Here is a 21,034-nt window from a genome sequence, read left to right on the forward strand (position 1 = left end):
GGGCATCTTGTCCCTCTTAAAAGAACTTGCACTCCTACTTTCTTGCCTCTTCCGGATATCAAATCCTCATCTCTTCCCCCCATTCTGCCTTCTCCTGACACACAGGTCTCTCAAAGCTGCTGCCCCAAAAAAAACTCGAGTTCACTTCCTTGACATACCTGGTCCATACACAACCATTCTTGACAAGAGGATTGCTGATGTGAAATGTTAGCAGTAAAGCAGTATTTTAATAGCAGCAGCAGCTAACACTAACTCTTCTTTGCATAGGCAAAGGGGAATAAAGACCTCTGGTCTAGCTGTTCAAGGTACCAATTTTTCATTCTCCTAAAAGAGTAGATTAAATTGGGCTTGATGCATGGCTGAGTTACACAAGGGACAAACATGGGCAGAACTGACTGAGATAACGCACAGTTAGCAATATGAAGTCTCCTAATCCCTACCCCGGTACTCAACCCATTAAACTGCCCCAGTAATAATGATATTGCTGCTCGTGTTCATAAACTTTTCCTTCTGTTTTCCCGTATCAGGTACTTGCAGGTGATAGTTATGGTGCTAGCTCTTTGTCAAAACTGGTGGAATCAAAATAGCTAAGCAAATCGATACTATTTTATGTTGCCTGTGCTCTTCAAAAACCAAGACTAGCACATCTGAAAGCACGTACAACTTCCTACCAACCAGACTGCTTCTGTTAATTCTTACGCTGTGAATAAAAAACACCAGCACAAGTATATACCTGTCATTAACCATGGCTACTGCTTGGCCCCGATATATCCTGCATAAATTCAGCAAAACAGCTCTAGCTACAGTCTGCCTCTGACTTCTGTGACATGAATAAGCCTGACATAGCACCTGAACAGATACAGATAGTCCTATGGATCGTAGGATCAGCCCACACTTAATCTAGGAAAGTAATAAACTTTAAACATTATTTTAATTTTGTTTTGCTGTAGCATGTCCTTTATAGCCTGTCAAGTGCAAGAAGGGCTTGCTTTCCACAGTAAGAATTTAGAGCAGCAACTGTACACAGCGCTCTTGCATTGTGCCAGCAGCCACACACATTCCCTGTTTATGTTTGGGTGTCATATAAGAAATCAATCAACATTTTTGCTAAAGCATTCTGCTCCCTCCGCTTTGAGTCTCCTTTTTCCTCTTCCACCTTTCTTTCATGCCTCCCCCTCCCTCTGAGTTTCTTCAAAGCATCTGGGAGCATTTGGAAGTAATTAGACCTAGAAGGGAAATGTTGGCCAGGCTGAGAGACAATGACAAGTGCCAGGAACCCTGGGTGCCCTTTCTAGCCACTTTGAAGTTCATTCAGATGGTACAAAGCTCCATTTTGCTTTGGTTTTTTTTTTTTAAAAAAAAAAGGGAGGAAGGGAATGAGGCATGACAAGCCCATTGAAAAGGGAGCAGGTTCCTGTGAACTGACAGAGAAACTGAGAACTGGAGGAAGAAACATACTATCAAAGAGAGCGACAAAAAGGCCTCCTATGGCCACTGTGCTTTATTACATCTACAAATTGTGCCGATGCACACGTTGTTCAGAGAACAATTGTCTAATACAGGGAAAATGGAAAACATGTTATTACCTTAACATGGAACCCCAGCAATCCAATATGAATCACTGATCCATGGAGAAGACTTCAAATAAAATACAGAACCATGGCTACTGTGGCACTATAGAGTTCATCTCCAGTGTAAGTGCAATTCTAACCAACAATAGTCATCTCCTTGCAACATCTGCAGGAGGCAAACTTCTGGACTAGTGCTCCCCTCTGTACACTAATTGCACTGCAGAGAACAGCTGCTCTGCTGTGGAAACATTTGGACCATAGAAGGCCACAGATCGAAGGTCACGTGAAGAGACCCTTTTACTGGATTTTTTTTTTTCCTCACTCTAACTGTAATTACTGATGTTAATTATATGTAGTGAAAATAAAACACAGAGCTTGGGGCAGAAACAACCTCCACATGCATTCCATTAACCTGTGTTCTTTGTTAACAAGATTCTCGCAACTGAAAACAATACAAGCGCAGCAGAGCAAGAGGTTCACAGGAAAAGCCTGCCTGAACTGTTTTAAATGATCTACATGGTTCCTCTTCACTCACTTTCCAGCCATCTGTGCCCAGAATTAGCAGCAGCACTAACCCCAGCCAGCAAGAAGCAGAGAGAAGTCTTGTTCTAGGCAGCACTTAACTATAGGTAAAACTGAATCAGATTGTGTCTTGCTGCTAAGAATTCAGGCAGCTAGACTCAAGTTATCTCTGAAGGTAGAACTGGAAGGATTTGAATTTAAAAATATGGACAGAAACAAAGTCCTTCACAGAAAGTACGTAGGAATTACTTCCCCCTTAATTCTCTATTCATATTTGCATGCAAGAAACTTTAAATTTAACCTCTAGCCGTGCTTCTGTAGTCACGAAGACCACAAACAGGCCTTCTACTCCTCAAAAAGGCAAAACTGGCATCTGAAATAGCAATTTTCTATTTATAACTAATGTTCATACAGATTAGATTTCTCCAGGGCCACCAGCCATTTCTTACGCATTCTGAGTAAGTTCATCAGGAAAGAGCTGGCTGCGCACTGATCCAGCAGCTCGGAATGTTTCATCTCTTCCCACCTACAAAATAAACATAAGAGCATTAAAACACTTTACCACGTAATTTGCACCGTATCGTTTCTCATTAACATGATCTGGTCGCTCAGGGTTCTACACTGCTGTGCTCAGCCAACAATCGGGTAGCATGTAGGAGCACTTCTTAGGGAGACAGAATGGTGAATACATCTAACTTTTGGAGCGGGGAACTTCATCCTGCATGTTATTAACATGCATGTTAAAGCATGTTATTAACCTTTCATACCAGCTGTTAATGGGTAACCTGCACAGGTAGGTGAGATGTTATTTCGTACTTTATCCAGATAATCTTTACTTGTGAAAGAAAGTCCTATGCTTCAGTGGAATGCTTCAAGCATACTGGAAACAGGAAACAGAAAAGATACCGTTTCCCACATGATCTGCATCACTATCTCAGTACCAGTCTAAAACAAGACCAGCCACGGCAGGGAAACACACCAACCCACTGTTGCAGCCTTCCAACAATCATTTCACACTTTATGCTATGCTTGCTGGAGCCGACAGCCTCACAGTATCTTCTAGAATAAAACACAAAAATCCTCATTCAGGAAGTTAACCTTTGGCATTATTAGCCAGGGAATTCCATATAATTCTTCCTAGTTGTATTGCCGTTAAGGGGGTTGATTGAACTTTTGGGGCTTTTTCCTCCTCTTTGCCACTGCATCAAAAAGTGAGTATTGCCAATAGTTTAATTCAGGAATCCTTCTAGTTACTTCATATTTTGTAAAAGTTCTCATATAAAGTCACACATAAGCTATTGGTTCTGAGACTAAAACCAAGGCTGCAGTTGTCTGATCAGGACAAACCAAGAAAAAATTCATAATGGAAACTTGGTTGCAATCTTAACTATGGGAAACCACTATTGTTTTGCAGTGAAGATTAAAAACAGAAAGACCAACTCAAAAAACTCAAGAGAAAGAAAAGTACTAAACCAGACTAAACCAGCAAAGCAAAAAAGAACAAGAGGTTTAACAGATGACACGGGCCCTTGGTATGTAGAATATCATGCCTATTAGTATTGGAACTACACTAGCATAGTTAAGAACTCAGAACATAGTTAAGAATGCTCCAAGCATATGGATTAGACAGACTCAGTACTGCCCAGAGCCTGCATTCAAATACTTCAAGACTGAGGTTTAAGTCACAAACTGATCTGATTGACAAGCACTGAACGTCCTGCAAGCCTTATGCTGACATCTTCAAGAATACCATCAACATCCAACAAGTTTGGCACAGAGGAGCCTACTTTTCTGGGGAGTTCAAAGTGAGAAGAGCTCTCCTCTGATTTCATGGTACCTGGCAGCTTCAGCCATTTGGGTATTTTCCCAGGGGCCCTTCTCGGCACCTGTGGAGCTTCACGCACACTTGCTGGTTCTGGCTGCTTATCGGTCTTTTTGTCACTTCCCGCTTCTGGTTCAGACAGGGAGGGAACTATTGATTCTAAAGACGATGAAGCAGAAGGATCTGATGATTTGGACAAATGTCTGAGGAAGAAAATAAGTAGAATTAAAAAGTAGAATTAAGCTTCATTTTTTCATAATAGCCCCTTGTACCACCCACCACCTTTGAACTTTTAAAGTCAGATTGAAAAGGTTTTTCTTTTTCATGATAAAAGCCCTACAATTTACTTGAGTTAGTCACCGAAATCCTACTTTACAAAGAAGGACTCACAAAGCTATGAAGTCAAGTATGGCAGTATGACTGTTTCGGGGGAAAATAAAGTCCTAGTATTGTCAGAGCACATTTCTTTGTAGTAAGATGGACTTGTTTCTTGCTCCCCATCCCTGAAACACTCACCCACTTGCAACTCTATTCAGTCCCAACGTACCTGGCTACTAATAAATCAGCTGCAGAAGGGGAAACTGCAGAGCCCAGCAGGTCTGATTTCAGGTAACAATCTGTTTAAAAAAAGTGAAATCCAAAGACTTGTTTGGTAACATAGAGACATCGATCACCACAGAATCACATAGCTCTCTGCTCAGCACATACCTGCTGTATACTAAAGTAAGTCTCCATCACCTCCCCTCAACTGACACAAGACACTTTTTAACTATGACAGTTTCTTTCACAACTCAAGGTGCCCTATTTCATCATTCAAACCTCAAGATCTTGATATTTTCTTTCAGTGCTCACTGCATCTCAGAAACCTTTCTGTGAAGCCAGAGCATGCTTTCATCTCTGGGAGAAACAGAGGTTCTAAGCATAAACCAGACATGTCAAAGAACCAAAGACTCAGACCTGTTCTCCCCTCTCCAGCTAGTCCACTATGACAGGAGGTCTGTAAAACTGTTTCATAGCCATTTGTCCCATTAACTTTTTGAACAACGGAATTTCCTTCTATAGAGTTGTTGTTCTATCATTCTTGTCCCCATAGTAGACAATGCCTACTCCAGAGCCTAACAAATCTCCTAAGAAAGTTACTAGGTTTGCATTTGTGCTCAAGCTAACTGACCAAGCTGGCTCTGAAGAGCTTCGGCCACTTGGAATAGGAACATTTACCAGCATTCTCAAGGACTGCATTATCTTTTGTCGGAAGAACTCTGAACATAAGGATGTAATTCTTCTGGCTCTACTATAGGAGCTATACAGTCAGCCAAAGAATAGAGGAAATTCACTCACCCCTGCGCTCCTCAGATCCAAAGTGAATGACAGCAGTTGGAAAGAGTTTAGCCTGCAGCAAAAGAGGAAAAGAAGAGATCATTGATTGTAGATGCTTTCACAGTTCACTGTCAACATTAGAGACAGGTTAGACAGCTACGGACAAATTCACAGAGTTTAAGTTGAGGTCACTGAAACATCTATAATTCAGAAAAGGCTAAACTTGTTTAGAGCACAGGGCAGAGTAAGACATGAAGCAAAATTTTACAATCTATTCTATTGCACACAGATGATGAGAACTGTACAGCAAGCTCTCATCGCGCCGATGACCTGCCATTTATTTTCCTCTGTTCCCGTATCTCAGGCCATTATATTTCACCCACGTTCTCCACTGCTGAGCAGATAACATGAATATGACTAAGAATCTTCTGAGACCTGAGTGGCTGATAGGAAGAGAAGGAAAATCCAGCTGTGCCCTCAGAAATCTATTCTGGATTATTCTATTACATTTATATGCTGTCTCTAGTTGGAATTTGTCTAGTTTCAACAGCTTTCCAGCATGCAGTCTATCCTTTTGTAAAACCAGCCTGAATTCCTAGCTCCTACTTGTCAGAATACTTGCCGTATTCAAGCATTTTTTTCACCCCTTTAGTTCATTATGTGACCTAGATAACTGTAGGACTGTCTTTTCCATGTCTTCATTTATCAGTCTGATGATCTTTATTTCATCTGCAAATGTTATTAGTGATTTTGTATTTATATATCTACCTCCAAACCAGAGAAAAAATAATGAACAGAGTATACCCAGAACTAATTCCAACAAAACACCAGCATAAGTGATCTATGTTTTTCAACAATTCCTCTCTGTTATTTGAGATGTCAGTCGGCCACATCATAATTCATTTAGTGTGTTCTTTTTTGTGGCACACCTTAAAAAAAAAAAAAAGACAACCACATATAGGTCATGAAGCACCGAATCAAGTGAAAGTTAAAAGTACGTGAATTTATTGCGCCTGTGATCTCACAAGTACTGTCTCCATATAGAAACACCTATGATAAAAGGACAGTGCCACAGTGCCCTGGCTCACCACATCAGTGGATAAGTGGGAGACACTGCTTGTCTCACTGGGAATTGGCCCCAGAAAGGCAGGCACCACATTACCTTGAACCTTATCTTTTCACCTACCTCTTCAGTGCTCCACAACAACTAGCAATTTCTCGTCAACCGCATACACAAAACCCACATTAAACAGAGTTTCCATTAGCTCATAATCTAAGAGAACAAACTCTTCCTTCTGCAACCTAGAGGTGCAACAAAGCACAGGGCAGAGTGCTGACCACTGGCTTTTGCTGACCATTAACTACCAATCCACAGAGAAGACACACTCTCTGCAGGGAAAAAAAAAAAAAAAAAAAAAAAAGGTGGAAATGTCCACAATTCTAGTCAGCAGGCCAGGTTCCTAATTTAACCTGTTCATAAATTTACCACACTGCTTTATACTTCAGCTTCCCCCATTTTAAGGTGTATACCCATCACACAGGAAGAATGAGATGGTAACTGATGTCTCTCAAGTTACTCAAACATAATGCACCAGGTAGCATCTGGCTTGTTGCAGTTCATTTGTTTTTCTCTAATTTTAAACAGCAACAACTATATAGCCATTCTCACCATCTTCTCCTTTCATTGCTTTACACTCAGTCTCTTACATAACGGGTAAATAGCTTTATTCAACTACCTCTGCATAAATATATACTGAATAAAATCCAAAAATATGAATTATGTTCAACATACTAACATATTAAATGACATTATACTGTTGAGAAGTAATTTGTTAGTAACTCAAATGATGACCTACTGAATAAATAATTGTAAACACAAAAGAAATTATTTTCAACTAGCCTTACATAATATATAGGATCAGATTTAAGCCAATAAGAAACTGATCACAATGTAATAACATTCAACATCATAAGAAATGGAAACATATGAACAATTAATGCAAAGACCATATTTTAGAGAGTTAAAGTTAAGCATGCCGATTAAAGACCTAGAAGTCAGAGGAAATGGAAGTAAAATCCTTAGCTATTGAATCCTTAGTTGTTGAACAAACATTACTTGGAGAAATGGAGTCTTAGAAATGCTACACAGCCCTAACTAAAAAAAGCAAGCAGGGAAGCAAGCATTAAAGCAAACTAGCAAATGTTGTCATTTACCCATAATTAAAAAAATAACACAGATCTTTCAACTTTGGTAGCTAATATATCTGAGGTCAATAATAAGGAATGATCAACAGAATGGGTGTACAGAAGGAAATTCGGAGAGCTGAAACACAATTCAAGGATTAAAACAACAAAAAGTTACAATAAGAAGTTCAGATAAAGGAAGTCCCTAAAATAATTGGCTGGGCCACCAATTATTAAATTAAGGAATTCAATTAAAGAAGAGAATTTCAATGACTTTTTTGGATCAGTTTCGTCATCAAAGAGACTTGGAGAAGAGTAACTTTGTTCTCAATCTCTAACAAACTACAAGGTGGGTAAGACCAAGCAGCTAAAAAGACAGAAATATCCTGCAACATCATTGCCACCACAGAATCATGGAACAGTCGAAGTTGGCAAGAGCATCCGAAGACTGTCTAGTCCAAATCCTCCTGCTCTGAGCAGGGTCAGTCAGAGCAGGTTTCTCAGGACCGTAGTGTCCAAGTTAGGTGCCGAGTATCAACAAGGACGGAGACTCCACAATCTGCTCAGGCAACCTGTTCCAGCATTAGACCACCCTTTCAGTGAGTTTGGGTTTTGGGCAGGTTTTTTCCTTTTATTTCAATGGAAGTTCCTGTAATTTGTGTCCATTTCCTCTTGTCCTTTTATTAGGCACCACTGAGAAAAGTCTGGCCCATCCTCCTTGCTGTTTTCCCATCATGTTTATTATACACGTTGACAAGGCCCCCACAGAGACTTCTCTTTCCCAGGCTTAACAACCCCAACTCTCTCTGTCTCTCCCCATATGCCAGATGCATCAGTCCCTTAATTTTCTTTTGGTCTTTTGCTGGGTACCAGAGAAACTGTAAAACTGGACTTGCAGTCCCACTGGTTCAACCAAGGAATCACAAAAGCAACTGCAGGTAAGTGAGGAGAGTACCTACCTACGAAGCTTGCTCTGCCACTTACACTGAATATGGTATGACACCACATACTGGAAGAAAGTGAAGTAGTAGAAAAACTGATGCTGAAACTGTGTGATACACTAAAAAGCACTACATCACCATGTCCAGACGGTACATCCAAGCACTCTCGAGGGACCGCAGAGCAAGAGATTTAAAATTATTAAGCTACGCGCTAAAAAGAGACACTGCTGCAAGCACAGGCTTGTGTTTTTAAAAGGGTTCGAAGGTAATATGCAGAAGATTAATACGATACGGTATAACCAGCTGTACCAGTAAGGATTCTGAAAGAAAAATATATTTACTACCGGAATTAACACGTCAGTGTAATACTACATAAAGAAAAAAATAGCTGAAACAATTACTTTAAGCTTTCAGAAGACCTTATACTAAGAGACAGGGCAAGAAACCAAATCATCATAGTGTAAAAGAGCCAAGTACTGTCATAGCCAGAGCTATACAGAAAATGTTGATTAATGGTCTACATTTACCCTGGCAAAACAGTAACACTAAATTTCTCACCTTGATCCAATAAATAACTAAATAAATAGATAAAAGCAAGCAACTGCCCCTCTTTGTATCATTAATGCATACTTAGGAATTGTGCAGGGCAGGCTGCCTGCTCTGGAGTTTTCTTGAACCTCTGTTGCCACCATCAGCAGAGTCAGGATACTGGAATGAGTCCTTGGACCTGATCTGGCACAGCAACTACCAGAACTCAAAGGAACTCTGATCTTCATGGAGGAGCCTGTGGATCGCTACCTAATACGCAGACTAATAAAACTGCATTAACTGGAAGCAAAATGAAACAGCTTTACCCATCTTCCTGACCACAAACTTCAAATGAGTATGTGGTACTACAAATTTTTTTACAGAGGCTGTAGGAGACTTGCACACACAGTATGGCCTACATCATGTTAGACTGAAGCAGGAGACATTCATCAGTCTACTCCAAGTCTCAGCTCCTGCTAAAGTGGCCAGACATCTTCACATCCTTGAACTGACATTTTAGCAGAAATCATTATTTATTAGGTCTTTTAACATTTCATTCCTCAGTCAACAGGGCCTAGCCTGCTCCAGTCACAAAGACGGCTCTCCATAAACTTTTTTAATTAAAAAGTACCAGACATGGTTTAGAAACCCCAGAGAAAACTCTCGCAAGAGCTTTGATGTTTCCGCTGCATTCGTCTGAAGGGATCCCTCTATTTAGGAAACGGGTGCCTTAAAAAGCGCCCCCCCCCCCCCCCCCCCCCAAACTTACACTCAAGCCCTTTTACACACAACATCCTTTTCATGCCAGCTGCAAGTTGGAAAATGAGGTTTTTGTAGCGTGTTAGTGTTGGAATTTTTTAATAACCTCCCCTCTTTTTTTCCCCCTCCCGACCAATTATCTTGGTAAATAATTAACATTCTGAAGGAGATAAGTAAGCACAGCATCTCAGAGCTCAAAGCCCTTTAGTTCAAAGCCCTGCCCTTTTCTCTTCGTTTCCCTGCTGCCGCCACGGAAACTTCCTTGTCAATCAAGCTCTGGGCACACACATCAAAGCTTCATGTGGGAATGGCCCCAAGGGGTCACAGAAAATTCATGGCAGGGACTGCATGAGGCACAAAGAGAAAAAGAGAGTGAGAAACACAGACCAAGAGCTAGACAGACACAGTGAACCACGCAAACAGACAGAATGTGTCCCAATATAAACCTCTACCCTATTTACTCACAGGTTGACAAATAACCATAGCTCTAAGTTTCAGGATCCACCTACACAACCATTTCCCACTGCTGGCAAAACATCAGTCCAAATGTTTCAGTTCAAAATCTTTTAATTGAAAGAAACTTAAAGGAACCAGACAGCAGCTCACAAGTATACAGAATGGAACCTCCTTCCCATGGCTCATTTCCCTGCATCCCTATCCTTTCCTAGGGGTCAGCCAAAACACAGTCCCCTCTTGCCAAATCTACATCCAGTAGAGTTCTTTTTCTTTAATTCAAATAGACTATTGGCTCATTCATACAACTCTTTGTCTAGCTTCCTTTGTGCTGGATTCTCAGGTACCATCCCAATTTCAACACTTACTGAGGGTTCAGTAATAGGATGTAGGGATGCAGCTAGCTACATCCCTACACTGATCACCCCAGGAATTCTCCAGCCAGGCACTGGCAGGACATAATGCTGTCTGAGAATTTTTTTAACACAAAAGTATTTAAATCACCACCAATTTCACATAAAAAAAAAAAAAAAAAAAAAAAAGCCAGTGGAATGATCCAACTGGCCAAGGAATGTCTTGGCATAAAGATGAGAAGGCTTTAGTAGCTGCAGTCCAGGAAAACATACAAACCCAAAGTTGGAGCCTTTAGCATTCTCTAACACTGCTAAGAATGCAAGGATCAAATATTGGGCAGACCATCACCTGAAAACTATATTCTCAAGTCAGCTGGCATTTCCTCATTTGCAGTTGTTCTAATGCATATATCAATGTCTCTAGAAGAATCACCCTGCAGTTCTTAACCTCACTGCACAGGATTCTGATAAGACTATCTGTGAATCAAAACAGATTTAGAAACTTCTTAAGAGTCACACTGAGCCTGTCAGATTGACCAAAATAATCACAGGCTGTTTGAAACAAATATTCAAAAAACTCCATTTGATTATATGCAAAGAATTATTACAATATGAATGAATCCACAGCTATATATCCAGCATTTTTCTTCCTTGCTGCTTGGATTTCCAGCCAAAGATACAATGCCATTCTGACTGGGAAAAGAGATGCTATTAATCTATTGAATTATGATGTTCAAATCACACTGTGCAAGGCACATTTAACAAGACACAGTTAGATTATTATTTTTATTGAAACAGCCATAGAAATTCAATTGAAAATGGTGTCCCATTGTGCAATTATATATATGTAATGAGCAGCAACATCAAATGTAATAAAGCATAAGCTTTTGGGGGTTTCATTGTTTTGGGTTTTTTGGTACAGATGAAAAACTGAGACCTAAAGAGATTAACTTATTCAAGGTCACACAGGATGGCAGTAGCAGAAATGAGAACTAAATATGTAAGTCTCCAGAGTCCCATCCAAGGCCTTACTCACAGGACAGCTTTCTTCCGAAGGGATCAGAAAGTGACTGTTGAGGCAAGAAGTGGAGGAAGCCAATGTCCTTCTTACTGTCCTCCCCATTTAAGGAGTATCATTCCAAATGACCAACTCTTCAGATTTTAAAAAGATCTAAATAACACAGCTTCATCAATTTACTTAGTTACAGGTGCAGAAGTTTAAATGAATGCTTTCCATCTCTGAAATCCAAAGACCAGTCTGTTACTCAAAAAGCCACATTTAGTCTGAAACTATATAGCTAAGTAACTCAAAGTTTTATTTCAGACAGGCAGAGCGCAGTTACGCAGACACCGCAGTGGTGAGCATGGTTTATGAGAGCAGGGCATCCTGGCCGTAGAGTGATTGGGGCTACTGCATCTTGCATTCCATGATAAAAATACACTAGATAAAAAAATCTACACTAGAACAAAATTCCCCTCTGAGTCCAGCTGCAATACACAAGAGAAACATTTCTGCTTTCTTTTACTGCACGTTTTTGTAGCTTGTTCTCTAGAGCAAAGAAAAGATTTCGGGCAGAACTCTCCCCAAATAACATCTCAATACTTCCGTCTTCACTAGCTCTCTCCAGACATACACATTCAAAAAATCCTAGAACAGAGTATTGCAAAATATGTACGTTATTACCATGCAAATATTCTGTTCACTGACAGAGTGATGCTTTCAGACCAGGCAGAGACTGCTGTCTAAGGGGAACTTGCAGCTGCCAGAATGAGAAGCATTCTTTCCGTTACATGATCTGAAAAGATTAGAGTGCCACAGGTCTGCTGTTAGTTTGATGTTAAAAGATGAATAAGAAAATAAGCACTTCAAAGGAACACGCGCATGGAAGGAGAAACCCAAGCTACCAACATGAAATACTGCATAGTACACACACCCCAAACACATAAACTAGCTCTTGGAAAATTCAACCGGAAAGCCGGTGGATCAAAAGCTTCTCCAGCAAGACTGCAAAGCATCGCTGAAACAGAAATAAACACTACAGGCATGGTGAAAGGGGCAAACTGCCTTAAGTGGTTCGTGTTTATAACCTGAGAACAAAGCTGCTCAATGTGGACTGCAACTGCCAAAGATGATGGATATTCTGCAGCCAATATGGAAGAGGTCTGATCCAGCTAGAGCGGGGGACCTTTAAAATTCATGAGGCAAAGATAAGATTTGAAAACACTATTTTGAGAAGGCTACTTAAGAAGGAATCCAGGTATAAAGAGCCCTTGAGCCGAGATCAGAAAGATCTGGCCTCCAACATTGACAGTACAAGGGAGAACATTTCTGGCAGAATTTCCACCCTTAACTCCGTCGTATACGGAGGCCCTCACCCGCACTGTAGTGCCCAACCTTACTCAGAGTCAGCATAAAAAGCAAGTATGGACGGCCTTGGCAAGCATGGTTAACAGACCTCACAAGACAAACTGCATGTAAGACTGCTACCAAAATCTAGTCAAATGAGAAAATCCTGAATGGGTAAGTCAAGGGCTAAGACTTCATACAGGAAGGTGAATGCCATCCTCTGGGCTGGATGAATTTCACTATTAATTACAATTTTCTTTGCTAGTGAGTGGAATAACCACAAGGCTTGCCACTGGAAATACCTCCGACAGACTGACTCTGATGAAGTAATTTTTTCTAAAATTGCATTCAGACTCTTGCCAAAAGCAGAGAAGGCTTCACACTGCTCAATTCGTAGTCGGCTTCACTGAACAAGCATGCCAGATGTATTGCCCAAACTGGCATTAACAAATAGGATATGGAAACAGAACCAAAGGCAAAGAAAGGAACAAACAGCTCCTCTGGATTTCTGCCCCACGGTACATGCCAGAGGAAACACTCACTGCACTCTAAGATCTGATTAGAAGATCTAAATATTTATGTGGAAGCCTGTGGATTCCTTGAGCTCCTCTGAAGACAGACGATGGCCTCCTGCCCTCTTTGCTGCCTTGACTTCTCCAGTGGCTGGTATTCTTACCTTCTGCTAACTCCTTCCTAGTATTAACTCAGCAATCGATGATTTTTTCCACTAATGCACCCAGATAGGCACTACACAAGTGCCTGTTTCTGGGAGGAGAAAGAAGGGAAGAAGCAACTCTGAAAAGCTCAGCTAGCCTAGAAAAACATGGACAAGCAACTAGAGCTATAAGGAACCCAAAGCCAAGTGCTACATCAGGGAAGCCTGCAGTTGATCAGTTCTGGAGAGCAGAACATTATAAAACACTTCAAGGGACACGAGGATAAGGCAGCCAGCAAAAACAGCAGTAACAAAAAATCAAAGCAATGCCTTGAAGTCTTTATGGGTTCCAAAAACTCCACATTGCTGCCAATCTGTGTGCTCACTATACTGTAAATACACACATATTTTGGGAGAATTCACTTCAGACAGTTCTTTCAGCCCAAGTACCTTGGCAAACAAGTTGACAATATTTGTCTTTTTTCCTGGTTTTGCTTGTAGCGTAGAAGTTGTCCCTCCATTGTAAGCAATCAGATTTAATGAATGTGGTTCCAATCTTATCAGCTTGAATGGAGTGAGAGGGTGGAGAGAGAGCAGAAGTGTTGATAATACGGTACTCCACCATCTGCAGTGACTCCTGTTATTGGCTTCAGCACAAATTTCAGTCCTTTATAAATATCTGAATGCTCAAATGTGCTCACATTACTGCCTCAGAAACCATCTACTTCTTCCAGCCAGCACCAAGGCAGTCTATGGAATGGAGGATAACCTCCTGCTAACCTAAGACCTGGAGAAGCTAAGTGCAACTCCGTGACTCGTGTCTGACATTGGACAAGCAGTCCCAACCAACCAACTCCCAGTCACATCATAGAAGAAGCAACTCTATCCTCTACCCTAGCAGAGGGTGGGGTTGCGATACCATCAGAAATCATGTGGTCTCCATGACAATAAGTTCCTAAAACATCAAGGCTGGGAGTGGTCAATGTTCAGAACACTCTGTGGTTGGGCTCAAGCAGGCTCTGTCTCTGACAGTCTCAGCAAAGACCGTACATTTCTAGAAAATCCTTTTGAAGTTCATCAACAGAATTCCCATATCCTTAGAGGAGGATGCTAGGATTCCCTATGTACCAAGGCATTACTCAAAGAAAAGGAAAAAACAGAAGGCAATTAAGTAGCCTATGACTAAACTGAAGGGAATAAATAAATAGATGTTTCTCTGCCACAGTCCTACTTAACAGTCCACTTACGTTTAGACATGACAGTGTCACGTATTTTGAGAAGACATGAGGCAACCTAGAAAACCAAGAATGTACTCTGCAGAAGCCATAAGCCAACCTCTATTCCTTTACTCTTTGGCTTTCTTAACTTTTTCCTCATTTTCTGTTTCTCAAGAGTTTAAGCATCATATTTAGAGAACAAGAATCTAAGAAGTCCCTGAGAGCAAAAGGAGAATAAATCACATTTAAAAAAAAAAATGGAAAAGCATTTATCGAACAGGGTACTTAGACAAAATCTCATGTTTGAAAGTTAGGAATTCTAAGGCTCATACAATTTCAATCATAGCTCACAGTTATCACTGAGATAATTAGCTTTCAGTGCAATCTTCCTTATGATTCCTCTGAAAGTCACTTTATTCCTGAAATGAATAAAGAGGTGTTCTACGAAGCACCTACAGTCTACCTCTATTTTGGTATGTTATCCTCTGCTCAGGTAAGATGTGTATGCAAGAGTGAACAGCCTGATAATATGAAAGTTAAATGTTGAAAAAAGCCAGAATGGCTAGATACAACATGGTAGTACCTGTTTTGGAAGACCTGTTTTGAACAGAAGCAGTCATCTAACAAGTACCCCATTAAAATTCAGTGTCAGGTTATGTGCAGGCATCTTTGCAAGGGAACCACATCAGGTGTAAAGCATTCCAGCAGGCTATTGCTAACACTACTGATCCAGAGCACCTGGAGCAAAAGCTGTGAACTTTGGCGTTTTCATGATACAACCTGACAACCTCAAAGAGCTGTACTACTGATAAAGACAACCTCACTCCTCAAACTTTCATGCATCCTCAAAAAAACTCAACTCCTACAAACCAAAAAAACCCACTTGAGAAATTAGCTGTTCCTTTACTTTACCCGCATTCCCTTTTCCCTACTATGTCAGGAAGAGCTGCATGCTCCACAGCACTTCATTCACATATGCATCCCACATACCAAAATACAGCATTATTCCAGAAAAATCTCTCACGCTACAGAGACGCTGAGTACTGCAAGGTCACCTTAGCATAAAAGCTCTTCCTTCCCCAGCCCAACGCTTTACAAAATACCTTAACCACATGCCTTCTATCTTTACGGAGCAGTTCTGCCTTTTCATCTCTTTCCTTCCAGATAATGGGAACAGAAGAGGAACTCTGACAAAACATTTCCCTTCCACAGACCACACGATGCCTGAAAAGGGAAAAGTCTTCACCTAACACCACCCCCCCACCCAGAGCCTAACCACATCCAGTGCAGGACCAGGCACCGCAGCCCTGCAGTAAGTGTGGATACTTCTTCCCAGACTGCAGATTTCAGGGTTTGGAAGGCAATACTAGAGAGCAAGTGAGAAGCGGTGAGCAAGTCCTGTCCCTAGCGCTGCCCCACCTGGCCCAACACCAGAAACATCACCTCTCTTGCTTCTGGTCTGGGCCAGTGTCATTTTTACTGGAGCACTGAGGCTGAGGCAAAGCAGCCCCATTAGCAACAGCCGCCTATAAAAACGGCATCCAACAATAACACAGTTGCCAGAGACATGAAAGCCAGAGCAACTTCCGCACCCGTTTCTTCCCAGAGAAGAAAGCCTCCTTCAGCCCCTGCCAAGCACTCAGACCTGCAGCACCAGAAGGGAAAGCCTATCCAAGCAGAAGACATTACAGCACGGAGCCCTCACCGACTCAAGGCGAAAGTTAAAGATGAAAAAGGATTTAGGCTGGTAATGGGGAGCAAAGCTTCACCCAGAATCAGCTGACCTAAATTGGGGTAAGGCACCATCCTAATAAGTCAGAGCACTGCGGTCTCTGACAAGCAGTATGGGTAACCAGAATGGTATGACAAATTCTCGGCAGGAATTGTTTTTTCCTGTTTGATGCTTCATCCAAATAAAATGTTTATAAACACACAGAATCATTCCTGCCATAACAGACCATGACCTGAAAGGGCTGAAGGGCACCAGGCAAGGGACACTGGCTACGTGGCTACTGGCATTAAACACAGCTCCTCCAATCTGCAAACCCATTTTACATAATGGCCATTTTACACCCAGCTGCACCAAACAACTTCAAGGCTTTAATGCTCGTGTGCCCCTTCCCCAGCACACGTTCCTGGCAGCACAGAAGCCATTGCCCCAAAACCTAAAACTCTAAATAGACAGTGGAACCCAAACCTATCCAGGCACGTATTTCTTTCTGCTCCCTCCTTCCAAGTCGCCTCAGCCCATTGCAGCCTTCTCCCTTCTCACCCTGAACATCTACGAATTTCTCTGCTCCTCAAACAAGCCAACTCCCCTGCTGTTTCTTGCCAATCCAGTGACACATGTCTTCCCTTATTGCTAAACCTCTACTCTGCTCACCTCATTAGAGTAGTGTTGCTAGCCTCGAGCATTTGGGTCAAATCACGCACTCATTTCCAACGCCCTAGGACCTTGTAGTCAAGGCTAAAGCCTCCCGGAATATAATTTGATTTTAGAAAAAAAATTAATTTTAAAAAAAAAAAAAAACAAACTTGATTACAAATATGCTCTGGCCTGCTCCTTTCACCAGCAACTCATTTTTGCAAGTCAGCTGTGATGAACTGGATGGGCTTTCCTAATTCTGGGGATAAACTTTTGAAAACAATACCATTTTGAAATGTCACACTGAATACATACGGTGAAAAAAATCTAGAAAGTTAAACATCTATAGCTGCATACACATTTCCAATCATCTGAGGTTTCTGCACCAGATGGGCCATGGGGACAAGCCCATGAGTATATAAACTTCACAAAGTTTACAGAGTCAACTGCAGAAGAGAAAAAATACAAAACTCCTGAGTTCTTTAAACTCACCATTAACTTTAGCAAGGTCTCCTGGAGAAAAAGTTTGCTTGGGTCCATTGGCATAACCACATCAGCAAACTCTCGTAGAGTGTGAGCAACATACATGAGCAAAACCTTTACTTTCATGATGTTGCGGACACACGTCCTCTTCCAGCTAAAACCATATCCCGAAAAGGTTACTGACTTCAGCCCATCGCTACCACCCACTGCAAGATACTAAAAACCACTTGGATTTGCATGTTATGAGACTGTAATCCACTTCAGTCAAGAGATCTGAGCCTGTAAATGTCTGTTATTTAAACTTTTATATTTATCTGACTCATGTAGAATGAAAGACATAGCAGCCCAGGTGACAGATGTGAGAATAACTGGGGCAGCAGTCCTCAGCTGACTCAGCTGTAACCAGCAGCTATGCATCTGCTGTCTAAATCACTCAGATAAAGTTCCTTTAAAACAACAAACATCCACCTAAGGCTTTTCAGCAGAAATGTCTCAAGAAAGAATAAACATTAATACACACAAAAAAGCTTCTACAGGACACCTGGTTAGGAGTTTGCAGTGCCATTATTGTTTCACATACTCATTTTCCACTACCTGTATGTTTCACATCATCACTTCCACTGTGTAGAAGAACACACCATCTCATGAACAAGTTGCTTATACTTTGCATCTTTTTTTCACAGATGTGAGATGCTGCACAGGATGTCACATAGCAAAGGAAAATCTAACAAATTCCACTGATATTATCAGCTGGAGACTGACAAGTCCTAGCCTATTTTGTCTTTCTTTACGCAGGAGCCATTCCAGACCTCTGGTGATTCTCATTTCCCTTCTCTGCACCTTTACCAGTTCCTTTTTAAGATGAGAGATGAGATCTGCACACATTATTCAAGATGCGAGCAAACCCTGGTTTCATACAATGACACAGCAATGCTCTTTATTATCTATTTCATTTTGAATACTTCCGGTATTTCTTTTGGGAAGGCCATTTCAGTTTTGACTACTATGCAGTAATGAGTTGATGATTTTATCACCTTAAGACTTTGCTCCAGAGCAGTAACGATCAACCCAAGAGCTCGCTGAGATGTATATGAAGGTCTAATTATTCTTCCCTCCACATGTATCGCTGCATTTACCTACACTGAGCCAGCTAGTTAAGAAGAAAATGCCATGTCATGCAACTGTCAAGTAACGTGATAATAACCGCGTGTCATGTTACAATACCTAAAAAATATTTCAGCATGAGATTTTACTTGCTTTCCACGTTTTGCAAATAATTGTAATGATTCTGTATACTTAGATTATGCTTTAAAAAAAAAATCCATTTTTCTTTAATTATGCCCAAATTCTCAACACAACCACTTTCTAATTACAGTTTAACCAGACTACACTGTGATTACATGTTGCATGAAAAAAATAATTTCTTAAATCAACTTTGGATATGCCAACCCTTACCTTAATTGGATGTTATTCTGCTTTTGTGTTGACACAGAGGAAGTGAGAAATACAAAAAAATCACTCCTTAAACCATTCAATTTGCAGAAGAATTTTCAGTTTTTGAGCACCATATCTTGAACACAGTTCTGTACTAACGTCAAGGCTTTACACCTTTGCCAAGTGACACAGCAAGCACTTCAGTCTCAGGGAAGCCACTACAACTTGAAGATGCTTGACACTAAAATTGACCAGATTCTTCATCAAGTTGTGATTTCTAAAGAAGTCTGAAAGACTGGGCTGCAAGGCACCTCAAAGTCTTTACAGAGCACTAATTTAACACATTTTTATGTTTCAGGGAGCTGCCGCAAGGAATAAATTCCACAGTAAATGTCACAACTAGGAAACTGGGAAATTGCCACACGTGTAACAAGCAGAGTAACGGTGCCAGGTACGGAACAAAGGCTTTAACACAGCAAATTAAACAAAATTCCTGCCATAAAGTTTCTGATTCAAAGACAGGGAGATGTTCACTGAACCACCACAGAAATAATTACAGGTTATGTTTCAGAAGAATCCAGAGAAACATTAGATATATGCTGAAAAAGAGAAAATAAAAAGAACAGTATTGTGGGGGAGTGGCAAGGGGTAAATATAGGTAAGCACAAGACTTTGAACTTTATTTAGAAGACAGACCAAAGCTAACAACGGAGCCCAGAGACAGCAGAGTCGGGATGAATAGGAGGCAGATATAGGTCAGCACAGAGGGTGCTGCATTCAAGTTTACTGAAACGGCAGAGAAATCTCCTTTTCTTTGTGGAATGAGTATTGTATGCAAAGGTCTTAGATGCTAACTAAAAAAGAGGAAGAGAATGGTCACAGGAGATTTCAAGGTGGTAAGGACAGGCAGGTGAGCAGACAGGTTATTTTCCAACAGTGACACAAAACAATGGAAGAAAGCAGAGTCAGAAAGGTAAGTACCTCGAACTCGAAGAGGCAACAAAACATCCAACAGAAAATGAACTGAGAATAAGAAAAAGGTTCATTACAGAGGCAGACTGTGAGTCTTCAGCATCTTGGATGCACTTAAAACAACAAAAAAGCCTATCTTAAAGGAAAAGTAAATAGTGCTAAAACTTGAAGTCCATGAAATTCTAGAGGAAAATGTGGCATATGGGGCGGGGGAGACACTGAAAAGAAAGCAATACATTTTGTAGGGACACAAGTCTGAAGGCTGAGACAGGACATCTGGGGACACATCTCAGGCAAATCATTGAAAAAGACAGAAACACACCTATTTTATGCAGGAGACCTCTGTTGATGAGAGCTGCAGAGAGATCATAGTTTGGATGATGAAAAAAGCTTTCCAAAAAGCATGTTAGGAAATGTGTGTAAAGGAACTCTAGGTAAGGGATGTGACATGACAACTTAGGACCAAAAAAAAAGGGGGAAAAAAAGACAAAAAGGCAGAGTAGCGTGCATGTGCCATGTCAGACCAGTCTGTACTAGTCACAGCTCTACGGCTGCTTCCCTCGCCTCAGAACTGCTAACAAGTGCAGAACGGTTTTTATTATCTGCTGTTCCTCTGAATGTTTTCCAAATATATCATTAGCAATGCAACCATAGCCAGTTCCCCCTGCCTGGGACTTCTCAGAAATCTGAAGACAAGATTTGTCCTTTGCATTTCCCATCATGGTTACCACATGTGCCTTGCGACAGTGTTTTGGGTGGCAGATGTGGGTGAGATGGCACAAGTCAGAGGAAGCCGGGAGAACTGCCCTCATGCCTGAATGGCAAAATCTCCTGGCTCAAAGACACAAAGTACTTTCTCCACTGATATTTTTCATTATTAATTAAAATACACAAAATGGCTTTGGAAAAAAAAAATTAAAAAAAAATTGTTGCTCTCCCCACCCAAGCTGACATTATGTCTTACCAACACATACACTGTCCCATTCCTATTGGCGGGAGCACAGTCATGCACACTGCGCGTTCGAACAGAGGCCATGGTCAAACAGAGTCGGAAGGCTGACAGAAACAGAGCAGTCCTCAGGCTGTGAAGCTGGGTAGAGGCCAAGAGCTA

General features: G+C 41.1%; 1 protein-coding gene across 1 annotated transcript in view; it reads right to left on the reverse strand.

The window, feature by feature from the left end:
* Nucleotides 1-1,483: 1,483 nt before the first annotated feature.
* Nucleotides 1,484-21,034, reverse strand: part of ASPSCR1 (ASPSCR1 tether for SLC2A4, UBX domain containing) — a 48,935-nt gene continuing 29,384 nt past the window's right edge. Inside the window, exons 13-16 of the mRNA XM_075770734.1 lie at nt 5,254-5,305; nt 4,463-4,532; nt 3,931-4,118; nt 1,484-2,619 (exon numbers count right to left, since the gene is read on the reverse strand). Of these exons, the coding sequence (XP_075626849.1) occupies nt 2,606-2,619; nt 3,931-4,118; nt 4,463-4,532; nt 5,254-5,305 (324 nt within the window). The 3' untranslated portion in view covers nt 1,484-2,605. The remainder of the gene's footprint in view (nt 2,620-3,930; nt 4,119-4,462; nt 4,533-5,253; nt 5,306-21,034) is intronic.

This window comes from Balearica regulorum, chromosome 18 (genome assembly GCF_011004875.1).
Source record: "Balearica regulorum gibbericeps isolate bBalReg1 chromosome 18, bBalReg1.pri, whole genome shotgun sequence".
NCBI lineage: Eukaryota > Metazoa > Chordata > Aves > Gruiformes > Gruidae > Balearica > Balearica regulorum.